Genomic DNA, 17795 nt, shown 5'->3' with positions numbered 1-17795 from the left:
CCTGCCTGTCCTGTGCCTGCCGAGCAGGGCTGAATCAAGCCCAAGCTGGCTCCTGCTCCCACCTCACCTTTCTAGCAGTACCAAAGCAAGCTGCAAGCAGAGCCCACCCCACTCCCCTCAGCACTGCACCTTCCTGTCCCTATGTGCTGCCTGGAGCACTTCAGCAGGGACAGGAGGAGGAGTTGCTGGAGGCCAGAGGAGTCCAGCAGTTCCCTGGGCGGCAGCAGCCCTGCCTGGAAGCTTTGCCTGCTGGCCAGGGCTGGTGCCCTCAGGTAGGGGGAAAGGGATGCTGGGAGCATAGTATGTGCTGACCCAGGTGGGACTGGGCAGGACTTGGTCCCATGTAGAGCACAGCAGACTGCTTGCCTTGCTTCTAGTGCTGGGCTTGTGTGCTCTGGAGAACTGCCCCTTTAGGTGACTCTCTAAGCACAGGGGTTTCTTCTTGAGCTTAATAGTCAGCCTGTCTCTCTGCTGCAGCTTAGCCTAGCTGCTTGCAGCCTTTATGTTCACGCTGCTTGGACTCTGTCCCACAGCTGCTTGTTTCAGTGCAGCTAGTTCCTGCCCAGCTGCCTGCCTCCACTGCTACACTGCCTGCTGCATTTTTTCCTTTGAAGTAATAGGAGCCTCTGGCTCCTTGTTACAAGGCGGTACAGCAGGAATGAGAATTAATAGAGTGAAAGATCACATGATAGTAAGGACCTTGCTGGAACCGTTACCTTTTAATTTCTAGAATTATTGAACATCTGACTTTGGTGACATTCATGAAATTTGAGCACAGTAACTGGATGTGTTGATCCAAAAGGTTAGTGGTCCTTTGGGAAGTTGCATACAGGACACGGAAAGAGAGAGACTATTAGGAAGATAAACTTTTAACCTCAGTTTGGAGTCGAGAAGGGGTATTCATCAAATAAAATCTTGTTTTTTAAGTGGGGAGTTGAGGTCTGAACTAGTGGTTTTTAATCTGTTTTCTTCTCGCTAGATACTAGGATGTCAGAGTGAAAATTAGAAATGCATCTCAGCCTGGTGATTACACAGTATTCTAGACAAGAAGATAGTTCTCACCTTCAAAATGTTTATGACTTTTGAATTTAAATGTAAATTTATTTAGTAGCCAAACAGGAGTAGAAAGGTTCCCAAGTAGGAGGTAAATTGTCTCTTTTTAAAAATTGGTTTTCAATACAGTTATCTTTCATTGTAATGTTTGTCTTACAGAAAGAAAGAGACTCATAGTTATGTGAAAGAAGAAGGACCTTTGGCTTCTCTTTTGACATCTCTTGAGTTAGCTGAAGATAAATCTGTATCTGCTACACCTTCAGTACTAGAAAATAGTTGTGTTATTTCAGATAATATGGATATATACTTGTCAGAGCATGATGAAAAAGTGCTGTTGAAAAAAGATGAAAAAACAGAAGAAATGCATAGAATTATTGAAACAGAAGCAAGTGAAACTGACACAGTCATATCTGAGGAGACAACAAGCTTGCATATATGCTCTTGTGAAGCAGTTCAAGAATACAGTGATAACAAGATCCTTGAAGATCAAAGTGAAGTAGATCAGTATACTGAAATTCCATTAGAACCAGAATTAATACAAATAAAAGACATTATGAAACAAAATGATTCATTTTTAATTACATCGGTGAAGCCAGAGTTATTAAACTTTGTAGGTGATTGGCCTGTAGAACAGACAATGGGGCAGAGAACCAGAAGGACTAGGAGAATAGAAAAATCATCTGTGATTAGTGATGAAGATAATAAAGCCACCAGCCAGCCTCCTCTGGAATCATGTGAGGCACAAGTGGGCCTGGCTGATATTCAGCCTGGTGAAAAAAAACAGGAAGAAATTTTACCTTGTGATACTCCTTCTGTTTGTGGTACAGAAACAAAAGCAGCAGAATTGGAGATGGTGGGAGATTGGCCTGCTTCAAACTCTTTAGAGCAGAGGCAGCACAGATCAAGGAGAACACAAAAAACAAGTCAAAGCCAGCCTGATGACGCTGGAAATAGTAAATGTGATATACACAAAAACACTCTCAGCACAGTGAATGTGCTTCATGGAACATCTTTGGGCATTGAAAAGCTACAGGATGCAGAGAAGTCAAATTTTCACAAATTGGAAACAGTAACTAGTGAAATTGTCAGTGAGAGAAAGCCACAACAAAATAAGAGAACTCGGAAACACCATAAATTAGCTGTAACGTTTACCAACCATGATTTGGCCCTTTCCAAGCCAGAGGAACAGTTGTCTACTCCTAATTCACTGGAAGAAAACCTGGAAAGACATGCATATAAACAACTGAGCAGCTATACGCAAACCGAGCCACAGGATTTTGCTCTCTTGTGGAGAATAGAGAAGAAAATTATCATTTCTGAGAGTCCTAAAGTATTAAATAGTAGACTAGATGGATTCAGACCTAAAGATATGGATTCTGCTTCAGATTCTCTGGAAAAAATACCGTATAGAGTTACATATGATAAAAGCACATATGTAGAAGAAAGTGAACTTACCAGTATTGATGAATCTGAAAATCTTAATATTCTTTGTAAACTCTTTGGCTCCGTTTCATTTGAAGCACTGAAAGACTTGTATGAAAGATGCAATAAAGATATTGTCTGGGCCACTGGCCTGCTGCTGGATTCTGATGAAAAGTTGTATAAGGACAAAGATACTGAATGCTTACAGGAAAAAGGAACAGAACCACTGGTCATCAACCTTCACTCCAAGGCAAATACAAACTGTGGAGATAATTTGAATAATTCTGAACAAATCAATGAAATAATTATGACTGATGGTGTTCTACTTTCAGAAGACAATAATTTATCCATTTTTGATACAGAGAGTAAAACTACAGATATACTTGAAACAGATGCTGAAGTACCTGATTCATTAATGAGCCTTTCACTAAATTCTTTGGTAGAACCCAGAAATACCAGTGACATTGCTTCTCAAACTGATGCAGAAACTACAGGAACAGAAATGGAGCAATCCATTTCAGAGGCACAGGAAGTAAACTTAAATGATACAAGCCTGGTTTATGAAGTGGAAAATAAGCTACCAGTCTTGCAGCCTGATGTGGGTTTATATGCATCTATGCCTTTTCCTAATGTTCTTAGCTCTTCTTCTGCTATTTTGGAACCTCAGTTAAATAAGGATAGAGACAGTGAACCTTCAGAAAGAGATCCAGAGAATCCCAAAGTAGATAAAACGATTATTAATTTCTTGCAAATGGATCAAGCACCTTTGATGAACCCTGCCAGTGACAAGCAAGAGTTTAGGACTGATAAAGAAACTCAGGGGAACCCTATGATATCTGTTGGGAATGTTAAAGAAGAAAGTAAAATCTCAGATAGCAATGAAGACAAAACCAAGATATCAATTTCTTCTCAGTCTTTGAATATAGATTGCCTAGAATTAACATTACAGGCCGAACTGGCACTTCAGCTGAAAGAAATATTTGGGCCAGTTGGCATCGACTCTGGTAATGACATACTACTTCATAAACATATATTTGCAATATAGGTCTATTTGTGTTTTTAAATTTAATCTTATATTTTACCATGCTGATTTCTTTGGGAAATGCTTTTGATACAATGGCACTATTCAAAATCTATTGTTACTTTATAATATAATCACAGATGGAACATAATAAAATATAGCAGTAAGTATAGCTATTTTCCCTTTTTAATTCTTCAGCTCTACCCATATTCATATCTGAAGTAATATCGTAAGAGAATATTTGAGTTTGCCTTGCAGTTCAGGAGAATCTAGTTTCAGACTGCTAAGGCTGGGGAGATGATGATGGAAAAAGGTGGTGGTTGGTTGGAGAAAAAAGGGACAGGAAATCTTAAAAGTAGAAGTAAATGAGGAAGGAGGAAGCTGAAGAAAGTGTTAGAGCAAACTTTTTCTTAAAAGATGTTGTACTAGTCTGAGTGGAAAAATCCTAAAAAAATACCTGAGAAAACAACTGAAGATGCCTCAAGATACAAAATGGAAATTCAAGGAAAGGAGAAAAGGGGGAATAAGGAAGACACCATGAGATACAGTAACCTTTTTGCTTTTCCTAAAGTATATTTGTTATAGAATGTGAATCTACAGTTTATCAGTGGATCTGGACATGTTCTATCACATTTTAAAGGAGTGTGGGTACTATTAAGTCTCGGGCCTGTTCTGTTTCTTTGTGTGTTGTATATCAGTGTCTTTTTCTTTTTTAGAGGTTGCTGGGTATAACAGGTGTTTGTAGGAAAAGCTTTATCACACAGTTGCCATGATCACTTCTGCTTATTTGATTAGAGTAGAACAGGAGTGGCTAATGTGCAGCGTGGGTGGGATGTGGTGGGGGAGCTGGGAGAAGAAAGCAAAGGAGCAGGTTGGGCACTGAGCACAAGGAAGGAAGCAGGGAGCGGAGTAGTGGATCAGCCGGGGATCACAGGGCTGGTAACAGCAGGATAGGGGAAATTGATACCTGCTGGGGATCAGGATGGGGGAAGTGGATTGGAGTAGAACTCAGGGAGGGTGAGGGGCTAATTTGCGGCATGCCTGCCAAAAGGTTGGTCCTCATTGGAGTGGAAAGTGGCACCTTATGTTTTTCTTTTCCTGGAAAAATATTTCTCTAATTTGGGAATGATCCATGGAGGGGGTGCCTGGGCAGTTGTGCCCACATTAGGGCAGTTGTGCTCACATTATTGTATTGTGTTAATTAGGACTATCTGCAGACAGGAATTAAATGAAGGGAAATGCAGTTTTGCAATTGGTCACAAGGTTAAAAATTGGCTGCAAAAAAAACAAAAAAAGAAAAGCAGTGATGAATATATAAGAAATTATGCTTAACAATACCCCCAAAAACTATAGAAGAGCTTCATTTAGTAGTTAAGATTATGGAAGATACAGTTCTTAATAAGTTGACCTTCACAATTTGAGTGCTGGTTTATGAATTCTGTGGGGAGAATGTCTTTGTTTAACTTAGCAGTTGCACTTCTTTCAGGTATGACCTGTAAATGCAAATTGCAGTCCTGTATTTGGTTAAACTAACCTTTATACAGTGTTGTAATGAGTATATTTTCTTTCTTTCAAAAGGATCATTAACGCTTGAGGATTGTGTGGTTCATATAGATCTGAATCTGGCAAAAGTGATTCATGAGAAATGGAAAGAATCTATTATGGTCTGTTGAGTTCTTTCTTATGAAAATGTACACTTGTGCTTTGTCAGTCTATTTGTTTCTCTTTAGGTATTTGCCAGAATTTTTTTTACAAGATGTTTATATTCCTAATTGAAATAATGCCTCAAACTGCAAAATTGGAAGGGTAGTTGGACATGCAACATAGAATAATTTATCTAATATTAATTATGAGATCTGATTCAATATCTTAGCATAAATTATTTTTCTCTGCTCTGTTATTTGAAAAGTAATTTTATTTTCAAAATTTTACCTCTTAATCTATTCTTATCTGTTGATACATGCATGAAATGTAAAATATATATATTTAAAGCTATTATAAATTAATGTGAAAAGAGTTTACCTGGAAGGTAATATTTCTTGTGTTTCATTGGTGGGGAATCTATATCTGTGTTTCATTAACTCTCAGTTATTTTTTTCAATAATTGTATTTAGAAGCGGCGAAGGAAAGAAGATGGATCATATAAACTGCTTGTGGAAGGTGCAGTACACACTTTCATTACAGCAGTGGTTTTCAAACTTCCATGGAACCCGGCGGGGTTTCATAGGTCATCAGGGCTTCCATAAAGTTATTTGGGGGTAATGGCAGAGAGTAGGCATTACCCCCGAGGCAGTGCACTGCCACTGCAGGACCAGGTTGCCTGAACAGTGTGAGCTGACGTGTAGCAGTAGAGCCAGGGACAGAAGGGTTCTGTGGCAGAAGTGATATGCAAAAGTTCTGAGCCTTTAAAAAGTTTGCAAACTACTGCCTTACACTCTTATAGAAATGCCCTGTTCTTAAAATGACAGTAAGATTAATTCATGAGAACTGAGTGCTTCTTTTATTAAGCTAAGTTGCCTACCATTCTCTCACAGTGGAAGCAGTGGCATTGTAAACAAATTAGCTAAAACTGTTAATTGTAATAGCAGCACTGAAGTGCTGTGGTGACTGACTTTTGCATATTTCTAAGATCAAAGTACTTCAGGCTAAACTACAGCTGGGTGTGCATGAATGTTGGAAAGGCAGCCACAGTCTCAGCTGATATAGGGTGCACTGTATATCAGGCAACTGCCATTTGTGGAGTTAGCCTTATGCAAGGGAACCTTGGCATTCATCCCTTCCATCCATTCTGATTAGGAGGATTGATTTAATTTGGGGCAAATGCATGTCACACTGTTTCAAAGGGTGATGAATTGGCTAATCCATTATTGAGCCCTCAGTTTCCCAAAAAGAATCATTTGCTAGGGCATCCCCTTTCCTTTACCCTAAACCTTGGTTCTGACAATAGCCCACAATTCACATCATAAGCAGATTCTTAAAAATGCTGTTGGTTTACTGACTAAACTGTGCCATTAATATCAGCCATAGAAACATAGAATCAACTTGTTGAATAATAAGGTGTTGAAAAAGGTGAATGCATGGAAGTAACTGCATCAACACCCCCCCCACAACAAAAAAAACCCCAAAACTGCCCATTTTCATCTAGTTACTCATTTGTGATTGAGGGTTAGTTGTCAGTGTTTGAATTTTTCAGTGTTTTTAGTTGTAAGTTTTCAGTGCTTAAATGTCAGATATTTACTTTCTAGAATTAAAATGAAGCTTGTTTAGACTTTTGAAGAAAGAGGCAAAGGGATAAGGAGGAAGGGAAGGGAAGGCAGAGAGATGATTAAAGTAAGGTAATATTTTTGCTAGAAAATGCTTAGATAAAGTAGATATTAATGAATTATAAGTAAATTACAAAAAAATGTGTAAAATGCATGCAATTAGTTATGGCTATGCTTTGATTAAATATATTGTTGAGTGTTTCGTTCTGTCACCTTTGGGTTTTTGCTTTTTGGAAGGTCCCACGCTGATTGAGCAGTTAGATTTAGATGACTCGGGCACATTCTTATCTCAGAGCACAGACAGTAAACTGCAGAAGAAGAAAATGACTTGGGCCTCATCTTCATCTAACACCACACAGATTAAAAATTCAGCAGCACCAGAAGTTTTCCCTTTTATGGATCACTGGAATGCACAAACACAGAAAGTATCACTCAGAGAAATAATATGTGAAGAAATTGCTTTACAAGAGAAACAGGACCTGGTATGAATATTTTTACATTTTATGATGCCTGTTATTTTTTTAATCTGGTAAACTTGGAAGGCATATTTTGCATCTATGGTTGCCTGTTTTCATGTTGCCTGTCTAATGCTGACCTTCTGAGACTGATGGATAGCTAGTTTTATAAGTGATTCTGTAATAGCAACAGTGTATTTAGGATCCTAGATAAAAGACAGGTTTTTTCCTACTAAAATAAATCTGTTATTTAAAAGTTTAATGTCTTGTTTCACACACAGATCATGCTGGATTTCAGTGAACAGGTTAGCATTTGGTTGAGCTGCATTTTTGGTTTTCACATTAAAAAAAGTTTATTAAATTGATTTTTATGCATTTTTTGAGAGAGAGCTTTGCCAAAATTGTTAATTAGCACTATAGGATGCTCATTTAAAAATGGATTTGCCTGGTTTTAATACTTTTTACAAAGAACCCACATCGTTACTAATAAAAATGAGTTAAGATTTCACTTTTTTCTGTTTTTTCATACTGCCTTCTTAGAAAAGGTTATTTAATTCTTCCATACAGTTTTGTTCTTTTTCATTTTTCTAGTATTCATTTTTTTCCTGTCTTTAATGTGGAGCTGATAGTTATGTAACAAGAGTGAGTGTGTATGCCACTGCCTTCTGCTGGAGCCAGTGCAAGACCAGTGTAACTGTATTACTTTATAAGTCTCCCTATTGCCTTTAAGCACCTGTTCTAAAAGGAAATCCCATTTCTGCTTACATAGATCAAACATTTAAAAATAAAGGTTTATAATCAGAGTTGTGGGTTCTTTTCCGTGAGCTGCATGTACAGTTATAACTATGGTGTCCATAAATAGTTTTCAGCTTGGATTAATGGGATTTGGTTTTGCTTTGGTCACTCAGATTAAAAAAATGTGGATGCTGGAAATATCAGTTTTATTTCAGCTTTTAACTAAAGAAGGGTGTTCCAACATTCCTGGAACCTTAAGAAATCTGGATTTAGCTTGAACAGCAGATGCCTAAACTAAAAGCTCCTTTCAAGAAATGCTCTACCATCTGCCTTTTAACAAATTAAAGGAGCTGTAGCTCAGTCACCCCAAATGATTGGGACTGTGGCAGCATGATATCCTTACTTTCTGTTCATCAGTGCAAATGCATGGCTGCTACTGAAATACAATTATTTTCTTTTTTATCATGGGTGTATAGATTGGTTAGGTTTTTTTTCTGTGTAGTCGTGACAAATGAAACACATTACTGAATCAGTTCTGTTACTGATATAGATTCCTCTAATGATAATGTGGGGGGGTTATTTTGTTTTACTTTCTGGATTAGAAACGTGCCGCTAGCATGGCTAGAAAAGATTGTGCTGCCAAATTGAAGGAGAAGCAACTCTTTGAGATGTTTCCAACCATTAATCAAAACTTTTTAAGGGACATCTTCAAGGATAACAAGTGAGAGATCTTTACATGTTTCGTGTGTTCCTTTGTGAAATGTTGCATAATACTTTTTTACGTACATGGTTATTCTGTCATGATTAAGTGCAAGAAAAGGATATTTTCAAAAGAATAGCAAAATAACAAATATATTTAGCTATGATTAAGTATCATATCATCTCAGTTCATCAAAATTGTCTCAATCAATCACATCTCAATTAATCAAAACTCTTTCTGGGGCTCCATCATCTTTTAAGCTGTATAATACTGATGAGGAGAAATGGGTTCAGCTCAAAGGAGCCATCTATCAACTTGTCTTGGACACTTGTGGTACCTTGCATCACACCTCAAACAGTTGATTCAATGAGAACTCATCTGCAGTGATCCCACTCATAGAAAAGAAATGGTCAACTCTCCTTAAATATAAGTGTGACGTTAGCCATTTCAGCTTGCAGGCACTTAGAGAGATCCAGCAAAAGGTCAAATGTACAGCGAGATGGTGTGCAAACATTTATTGGCTACAACTTTGCAGAAGTATCCAGAAAGCTGCTGACTGAGGCAACATGCAAGCAAAGTATGGGGGCATCAGGAAAGCTCCTGGGCTTGTTTTGCGGAAGACTGTCTCTTTAAATGACCACAATAAGCATATGGATCAATGGGTTGAACGTTACTTAGAACTCTGCTCTCACAGAGAAAATGTGGTCTGTGACTCCGCTCTAGATGCACTTGAAGACCTCTCAACCCTGACAGTACTTGACAATGAACCTACTGTCGTCGAAGTAGAAAAAGCCATTGATCTGCTTGCTTCTGGTAAAGCCCCAGGCGAAGATTGTATAACGGCTAAAGTTATTAAGTGCAGGAAATCCATCCTTCTCCTCCATCTGCATGAATTAAGATGTATGTGTTGGAGAGAAGGCGAAGTTCCTCAAGATGTGCAGGATGCAAGCATAGTTACGCAAAAACAAATGACTGATTGCAGTAACTATCGCGAAATTTCCTTGCTTCGCATCATTGGGAAACTGTTTGCCAAACTTGTCCTTTTAAGACTTCAGACTCTTGCAGACAGAGTCTACCCTCAGTATCAATGTGGTTTCAGATCTGGTATATCCATGATGAATATGATATTTTCCTTGAAACAGCTACAGGAAAAATGCCGTGAACAAAGGAAATCTCTGTACATATATGGCATTTGTCGATCTTAACGGAGCTTTTGGTTTTGTCAGCAGAGGTGATTTTTTCTGAATCCTGAAGATGATTGGCTGCCTTCCTAAGCTCCTGAGCATCAAGTCCTTCCACATAAGTATGTATGCAACAGTGCAGTTTGATGGGTCATGTTCGGAAGAATTTGTAAATCAATCTGCTCTTGTGATGGAGTTGCCTTCATTGGTACGGACATGCAAATTGTTTGAGCGATGGCTAAATCCCCAAGGACATATTCTGTGGTGAGCTGGCCACTGGCAAACATCAGCTTGGATGGCCTAAACTCTGTTTTGTTGATGTCTTCAAGAAAAACCTTTGTGAACTGCGCATTGATGGCCAACACTGGGAATCAATCACTTTGGACCACTGCAAGTGGAAAGCTGCCATGAAGCAGGGCCTATGTTGCTTTGAGATGGAAAGGGTCAGTGTTGAGATAGAGAGGAGGTGACAGAGGCAGGCAAGACAAGATGGTACTTGGCATGCTGGTGCAAGCTCAACCAGGTTTGTATGTGCAACTTGCCACAGTCTGCTTGTCACGTGTCAGACTCCTCAGACACACGAAGCTGTGGTGGTACCTGGTAACCCACCAAAAGTGCAGTCTTTGTGTTTTCCAGAGACTGATGCCTGCCAATGAGGGGCACTTAAGAGTGAAAGTTTCCCTCCTACTCCCGTCTCTGAAATTCATACATAAAGCTTTTGCTTATTTTCCCCTTATTGGTTTGAGGAGAAAACTACTCCCTGACTTTGTTCACTTCACTTCCCTTCCCTTCCCCTGCATTTGTTAGATGTTATTGATATCTGGCATAATTGCTGGCCCCTCCCAACCGGTGGCTTTGCTAATTCAAGCAACAGCCATCCTGAGGAGCATATTGGTCAAATTGGCAGGAAATGGGAAACGTGCAGTCGAAGAAAACGCATCTCACTTGACAGCAGTAGCTAATACTCCATTGTTTTCTATAGCAACTCTGAAGAAGTCTGTAATAGAGGCAGAGTTATTTCTCCTTCCACTTATTCTTGCTTCTGATTATCTTTCAGCATCTTCCTAGATGTTCATTTACTACTTTGAACTCAAAATAGAGAAAACTGAGTTTCATTTTTTCCCCTAAAACATTCTTCCTTCTTCTGTTGGCATCTTGCTTGACATCCCTTGTTATATTTCTTTTCATACGGGTTTGCACCCTCTGGGATTCTCCTACACATTCAGGCTGACATCAGATCCCTTAGGTCCTTTCTCTACAGAATCTCAGCTTGGTCATTCTTTCTATTTTCTCTAGAGGTCAAACACTTGTCCCTCCATGACTACTGAAACCACCTCTGTAACCTTTGTTTAATCTGTCTGAACTGACTGCTGCTCAAGCCTTCTATGAATCTATTCAATGGTGTTCTTTCATTTTTTTGTCAAGTAGAAGATTTCTGGCTTCCCTGTCAAGCCGAACACAACTCCACTTATGCCTGCATCTTTGTATTTGTTTCTTCCTTTCCTCCCAAGCTCTTCCCCTTCTAAATTCTCTGTGTTGTTTTTGAGCCTTTTCACAAAAATGTATTTAATTTGTAAGTCTTTCTTCCTGTTGTTTCCTGCCTTTTGAGGAGACATTGTTTCACATTATTGATGAAACTAAGTCAGACAGAATACTGCCAGAGTTTCAGTAGCAGGCTCAGGGGTCACTTGTTCCATAAAAGGCTGACTGAAAGTAGCTGTGTGTTTCCACTCTAACTAGAGAAGTGGACACAGTATAGTGCAGAAGTACCCAAGCTAGCTTTAGACTAGTGGTATGACTTTTCTTTCTAACTCTCTAGCTTGCATAGTGGTGGTCATCTAGCTGTGACATCATGGCTAATTTGACCTGCCAAGATGCGATTGCAGTGTAAATTTACTCTTAGACTGATTTTCATATTTGGCTAAGTATTATGCTGTTGCCTTAATGTTTAAGAAGTAACAGGAAAAGCTTTTTAGTAAAGTGGCATGTATGTTAACAATGTCCCATTAATTGTATTTTATATTAATTATTTTCTACAGCTATTCTTTAGAACAGACTGAGCAATTTTTGAACTGTGTCCTGGAGGCAGATCCTGTAAGAACAGTTGTTGCTCAAGGGGCTGTTCAGCAAAGTGAAACCCTCCCTTCCTGCAGTACAGTGAAGAACCGAGTTAAAAAGGTTTTTTCAAATTATTACTAATCTGTATACTTAAATCCTGTCACTGAAGCCATAATATATATGTTTTATTTCAGCATACACAAATTGTCTATGTTATGGTACGCACGAATATTTCACATTCATGGGTTCGTAGAATTTGAAGTACAGAGATTTTTTTAGGTGGCCAGTGCTAACCTATATTCACCTATATTCACTGGTCACACATGCATGTCCTTCATGAAGGAAAGAAGCCTGCTGAGATTAGGCAGAGAAGAGGAAAGGGCAAGAAAGTTCCAACTAATCGGAAAAATATTCAGGATAGAACAGATTTATAGAATTCCAGGGCTGGAATGGACCTCAAAATGCTGTAGCGTACAGTTAGAATGCCTTTATCTGGTTGGCTCTATTTTTGTAGTGTTTTTCATTTTAGGGATGTATAGAGAATATTTTAAATACTTTTTTGAATATTTTTAGAATTAGATCATAATTGCAATTGCAATTTGGTGGAATCTATGATGGCCACAGCGTGTATAAAATTGGTTAGTTTCAGTGACCTTGCATTGAGTAGTGTAGACAAGGATGTTTTCCCTGAGAAGTCTGAATATATATGTTGCCTATGATTAATGTAATACCTTACACTCATGTAACACTTCTCATGAATAGATCACAAAGCACTTAATATAAGGAGATCAGTGTTGTTATACACATTTTATAGACGGGTAAACTGAGGTACTGAAAAAGGAAGTGAGTTGCTAATGGCAACAGGCCTGTGGGAGAGCTGTGACTAAAAACTAGGTCCTCCAAATCTTAGTGCGGTATCTTATCCACTAGGCAAAACTGCCTCCATGTGGAGTAGTCTCAAATAGCTAAAAGGGGGAGCACATTTTTGTTTAGTCAAACTTAAAACCATCTGAAGTTTTAAAAACCCCCTGTTGCAAGGACCAAATAGCTCATGCTGTAAAAATGGGAAGATGAAATATAAAAATAATTTTTTTCCTTCTATATTAAAATAGTACATTGTTCTAAGAAACTTCAGTAGTTTTCAGTTTAACTGACCACAGCAACTTATTTATTCAGTTAGGGTCATTATCAATACCATCCTCTTAGAGGTGGCTTACAGCTGCTTGTAAAATACTTCAACAATAAACAGCTAAACTGGACATGAATTTACATTTTACACATAAGTACCAAAAAGGAACGTATTTTCACTTGTTACTGGTCTGGTCTTTTGATATATTGATGTCTTCTCTCATGCTTGTTTTCCTGTGATGTACTTAGTGTTTTCCCCACTGGAATGAATAAGCAGCACATAGCTGAATGTTCCAGGCAATTACTGCTCCAGTGAGATCAGTAGAAGCCTTGTAAAGGGCTTAATTTGGACTCGGCCTTTCCAGTAAATGTTACCTGTTACAGGCAAAGAAGTTCAAGGAAGATGAAGATGTTATGAGTAAGATGGCGTTTCAAGACATTGAGTACCCTGGATATGATGATTTTAGAGCAGAATCTTTCTTACATCAGCACAAGAGACAGGAGTGTCTGAAAAAGGCAGGGGAGGCATATTGCATGGGTATGAAGCCTGTGGCAGCATTTTATGCACAACAGGTAAAAAAAAAAAAAAAAAAGTTTAAAAAAATGTTTTGTCTTGGTTTACGAATGTGCTCACTACCCAATTAGATTTGATATGAATATGAATTATCTCAGTTATCTGGATATGCTCAATCACTCCTCCCATATGGAAATCTTGAGAAATCATCTGACTAACACATATGCGTTAATATTTCTAAAGTAGATTGTAGTTTCACAGTGATCTGGTAGCATATGTAGAACTAATACTGTGATAAGGCAACTTTCTGTTGAAAGATCCAAAGTTTTAAAACTGAAATGCATAACATATTGTAATGTGACTTTGGATTGATTTTTCTAATGGATAGTGTAATATTGCATATAAATTGGGTGATATTTTATTATCTGTGCTCATATTGGTGGTCTGAGAGTTTTATTGAAATACTGAGGATCTGATTCTTTTAGGAGTGACTTTGTTACATTCCCACTTTAAATGGTATTGCATCTTATTCAAAGAGATTCTAAATAATAATGTCTCCGTGATATTTGGGCAGCTATACAGTTTCAGTCTCTGTCCTGCCTCCTCTTCTTGGATACAAAAACAAGTAAAATTATAAAGAATTTATTGTATGGTTGGTAAGGGAATACAAACTACTACCTTTGCTCCAGAAAAACTTTATCTGCTTTTTGTGTTTTCAGTTTGAGGCAAGTTACAAGGACAAGTTTTTATTTGTGAGCCTAAGTTTGAGGCCGTGGCCTGCACTTGTGGTCTCTTACAAGTGTAAGTTTTAGGCTTGGTATCTTTGAGTCTGCCACTAGTACTTACAAGATTATCTTTTAAAGGAAACTTCAGGATGAAGTGTTACTTATTCCTTTTCTCTATTTATGAATACCCTAAATTCTTAAGCAATTTCCATTTCTCAAGCCGTATCCACAGGTCTTCAAGGAAATGATTTGCTGCTGCAGTCTTTACAGTGATGATATCTGAAAGTTTGTGTGACATGACTGCAGTAACAAAACAAAGTACAGTTATTAGTTGCAGGAAATAATTGAATTAACCATGGCCCAGGAGAATAGAGTAACTCCAAAATAAAAGCCCAGTTCTATAAACGTTTATAAGCAAGTATTATTAATAAGTAGTAAGTGTGTGTGGGATGGAGTTGTTGATTTGGAGTTGTTACAGGTTCATAATCAATTTAAAAGTTCTCATAATTTAGACTCCTCATTGCAGGGAGCGTAACGCAAGTGGTGCATGTTAGTGGGATTACTTTGATCTGCTATGTAATATCTTCTCTGGAAACCCTTTTTTAGTTGAAACATTTATAACATTACAAAAAAATTCAGTGCATCTATTCTGCCACGCTGACAGTTCCATTATTCAGGTTTTGTCTCTTCCGTAACTCCTTAGTAGACTAGGCTATTCCCTTGATAGAAGTGCTGTTTCTGTTTTGGATGATTTGTCAAAGACTTTACTGGAGGGCTTGGTGACTGTGGAAGAAGTATTTGCAAAGCCCGACTAGGCTGATCTTAATGCACACATTTTGTAGTCTCAACCTAGATTTAAAATAGATGTGAGAGGTTTGTTCTGGACTATGGGACAATTTTTGAGTATTCTGAAATAAAGCTTGTACAGCTAAATATTTTCAAAAAAAGAAAATATAATTGTTGGAAAAATTACTAGCAATTTAAAATTTGAGACTAAGTAGAATTTGTGTTTTATTCATACAGGGTTCTTATAAGGTTAAGTTGTCTTTCTGGGTTTCCTTCCCTTTTCTTACAGGGTTTTTATTCTGATCTCTTCTGTGTGACAGCTTTGACTAGTGTCTTGCAAACGGTTTTCATTAAATCAGCACATGACTCTTTCTGAATAGATCTTACTGAGCCATTTCCAGAAGTTGAATTGTGATTACAGCTCACAGTTTGAGGCCATGAAATCTTAAAAGCACCCTGCTTGTGCTGTCATTTTGAATCCCCATAACCAGTATGGAGTTCAGATTATGTCTCAGAATTTAACGGTTGATGTGTTTATGAATAAAGGGCCGCCTTCATGAGCAGAAGATGAAAGAAGCAAACCATGCTGCTGCTGTGCAAATCTTTGAGAAGGTAAATGCCTCCCTGCTGCCCATGAATGTTTTGGATCTGCATGGTCTCCATGTAGATGAAGCCATGAATCACTTGTCCAGAGTACTACAGGAGAAAAGTGAAGGTAGGAATAACCTAATAATCAGTTTTCCCCACACAATTATTTTTTGACACTCTACTCAGCAGGGCCAGAGTAGAAGGAATACATTACATATGCAGGAAAATATAGGGGGTCTGAGTATTGCTAACTTACCTTCAGTAGTAACACCTGCAAACAACCTGTTTTTCTTGTAATCTTTAAAGACCCCTCTGAAAGGTGTTCTTCTTTGCCATGGAAACATGAATAAAATGTTCTTTCCACTTTTTCCTTTCCCACCTGCGTTTCTCTATCAATTTCTTCCTTTTTTCTTTATGCTTTATTCTCAAATCTTTTCTTCTTTTTCTCCTTCTTCAAGAAGATCTGTCACTTACTGATCTTTACCCCTGACATCAGAGTTGATCACACTTGCCTTCATTACCTTCCTTTTACTTTAATTTTTTCACTTGTTTCTTTGCTATTGTGTTTTTTTTCTTAATCTTAGAAATAATAATAATAAAAAAAACATGCTGGCATGCCAGCAATTATGAGGATAATGTCCTAACACTGCTGTTATACAAAAGTTTAATTCCTCTTTCAGGGCCTTTCCATATAATTGTCACCAGTACACATTTTCTTTCAAGTTCAGAAGTACTACCATTTTCAGACATGTCATTTGGTGAAGTAGTTCTTGGAGAGTTTTCTTCCAGTGGCATATTTAAGTATTGCAGAAATGTTGTTTCCTTAGGAAAATATTATGCAAACAAAATACATGCAGAAAATATAATGTTATAAGTGAAGTACAGTTGACATTCTTTACAAGAAATACTTGGTCTATAAGTTACAACTATACAGGCTGTCTTCAAAAAAATAATTTCCTAACAGAGCAGAAACATGAGTCCTAAGAGCTCTTTTCTCATTTGGACTATGGGCAAGAGCTAATTTACTTGAGCCAGTCTATAACTCTCTGCTCCTGAGATGATGATCCTGTACTTTAAGCTGTAACTTAATACTGTTTGTTGATGCATGGTATAGAGTTTTATTTTCCAGAAGCTCAGCATTTGTCATTGGGTGCTTTGGATCATTGCTGGAGTCTTCTCTACTCTAGAAAATATTATTTATTTATTTCAGTCTGAATACATGAAAGGAGACCAGTCGCAGGCACTGGATTGTCTGGCAGTTGGTAAAGATAACAGAATGAAAAATAGGTAGATAAAGGAGAGAGAGGTTGTTATAGACTTCACACAAAGTGATAATCCCTAAATACTTATTCATTTTTTTTTTTAAGTATACACTACATCAGTTTGTTTAATTATAGAATCCAGATTAATTTAACTCTTTGCTTACTCTCTTTTCCTAGTCTGCATCCAAAGGATTTAGCCATAGATAGTAAGCTATTGCAGTCTTCTCAGGAGGTAGAATTTTGTTGATTTACTTAGGCTTACCCAAATAGAAAGCCTCTGAAAGCCTACACTCATGTATTGAAACTGCATATTGATACTTAGGTTGTTTCCAAGAACTTGCTCCAATGTTGAAAAAATTACTCTCCAGCTAGTGTAACTTCGATCTCCAGTTTAAAAAAATAACATACTGGTTCAATGTTTGTCTTTTTCCTCCTATCCTTGTTTGTTAAATGAAGATGAACTTGGTTAAAAAAAAATTTTGGTGCAAAATTGATAGAATTTGTTTAGATTTAAGAGTTTTGTTCTGTGTTCTGTAATTGGTAATTAAGTCAGTCAAATATGGTCCTTGTTATATTGTGCTCTTTTAACTGTTTTATCTTCTAACCATATGTTAATTTCAAGCAATGGTCTGATATTGTAAATGGTAGTTGAACTTGCAATAAAATCATTAACTCTGTGTGACAGAGCACATATAGATTGTACATTTGAACAATTCCAATATAAGTTCTTAAACAATAATGATGCATTTAATTTACTTTTTATGCTGGCGGAGAAAAAACACTAAGGCAGTGTTGTACATATAACATCTATAGCCAGCGTACTAAAACAAAAAAAGGTCTAAATCACTGCGGTAAAAGTTTTCAGATGTATGGATGAAAAAGTTCTTTTGAACACCGAGTCTGT

General features: G+C 37.6%; 1 protein-coding gene across 20 annotated transcripts in view; it reads left to right on the top strand.

The window, feature by feature from the left end:
- The window catches only part of N4BP2 (NEDD4 binding protein 2), a 55244-nt gene that overhangs the window by 27792 nt on the left and 9657 nt on the right, over positions 1 to 17795 (top strand). For 12 of the 20 annotated variants that reach the window (XM_025210691.1, XM_025210704.1, XM_025210694.1 and 9 more), the window contains 9 exons: positions 1213 to 3479; positions 5075 to 5160; positions 5611 to 5656; positions 6997 to 7241; positions 7496 to 7519; positions 8552 to 8670; positions 11870 to 12008; positions 13401 to 13589; positions 15588 to 15756. In XM_025210691.1, coding sequence (XP_025066476.1) covers positions 1213 to 3479; positions 5075 to 5160; positions 5611 to 5656; positions 6997 to 7241; positions 7496 to 7519; positions 8552 to 8670; positions 11870 to 12008; positions 13401 to 13589; positions 15588 to 15756 — 3284 coding nt within the window. Of the gene's footprint in view, positions 1 to 1212; positions 3480 to 5074; positions 5161 to 5610; positions 5657 to 6996; positions 7242 to 7495; positions 7520 to 8551; positions 8671 to 11869; positions 12009 to 13400; positions 13590 to 15587; positions 15757 to 17795 lie in introns of those variants that run through there. The other 8 variants (XM_025210707.1, XM_025210708.1, XM_025210705.1 and 5 more) reach the window with 4 other exon arrangements.

The sequence above is a fragment of the Alligator sinensis genome, unplaced genomic scaffold, assembly GCF_000455745.1.
Source record: "Alligator sinensis unplaced genomic scaffold, ASM45574v1 scaffold246_1, whole genome shotgun sequence".
NCBI lineage: Eukaryota > Metazoa > Chordata > Crocodylia > Alligatoridae > Alligator > Alligator sinensis.
The sequence above is the reverse complement of the archived record's forward strand: the minus strand, read 5'-3'. Positions and strand labels throughout refer to the sequence as shown.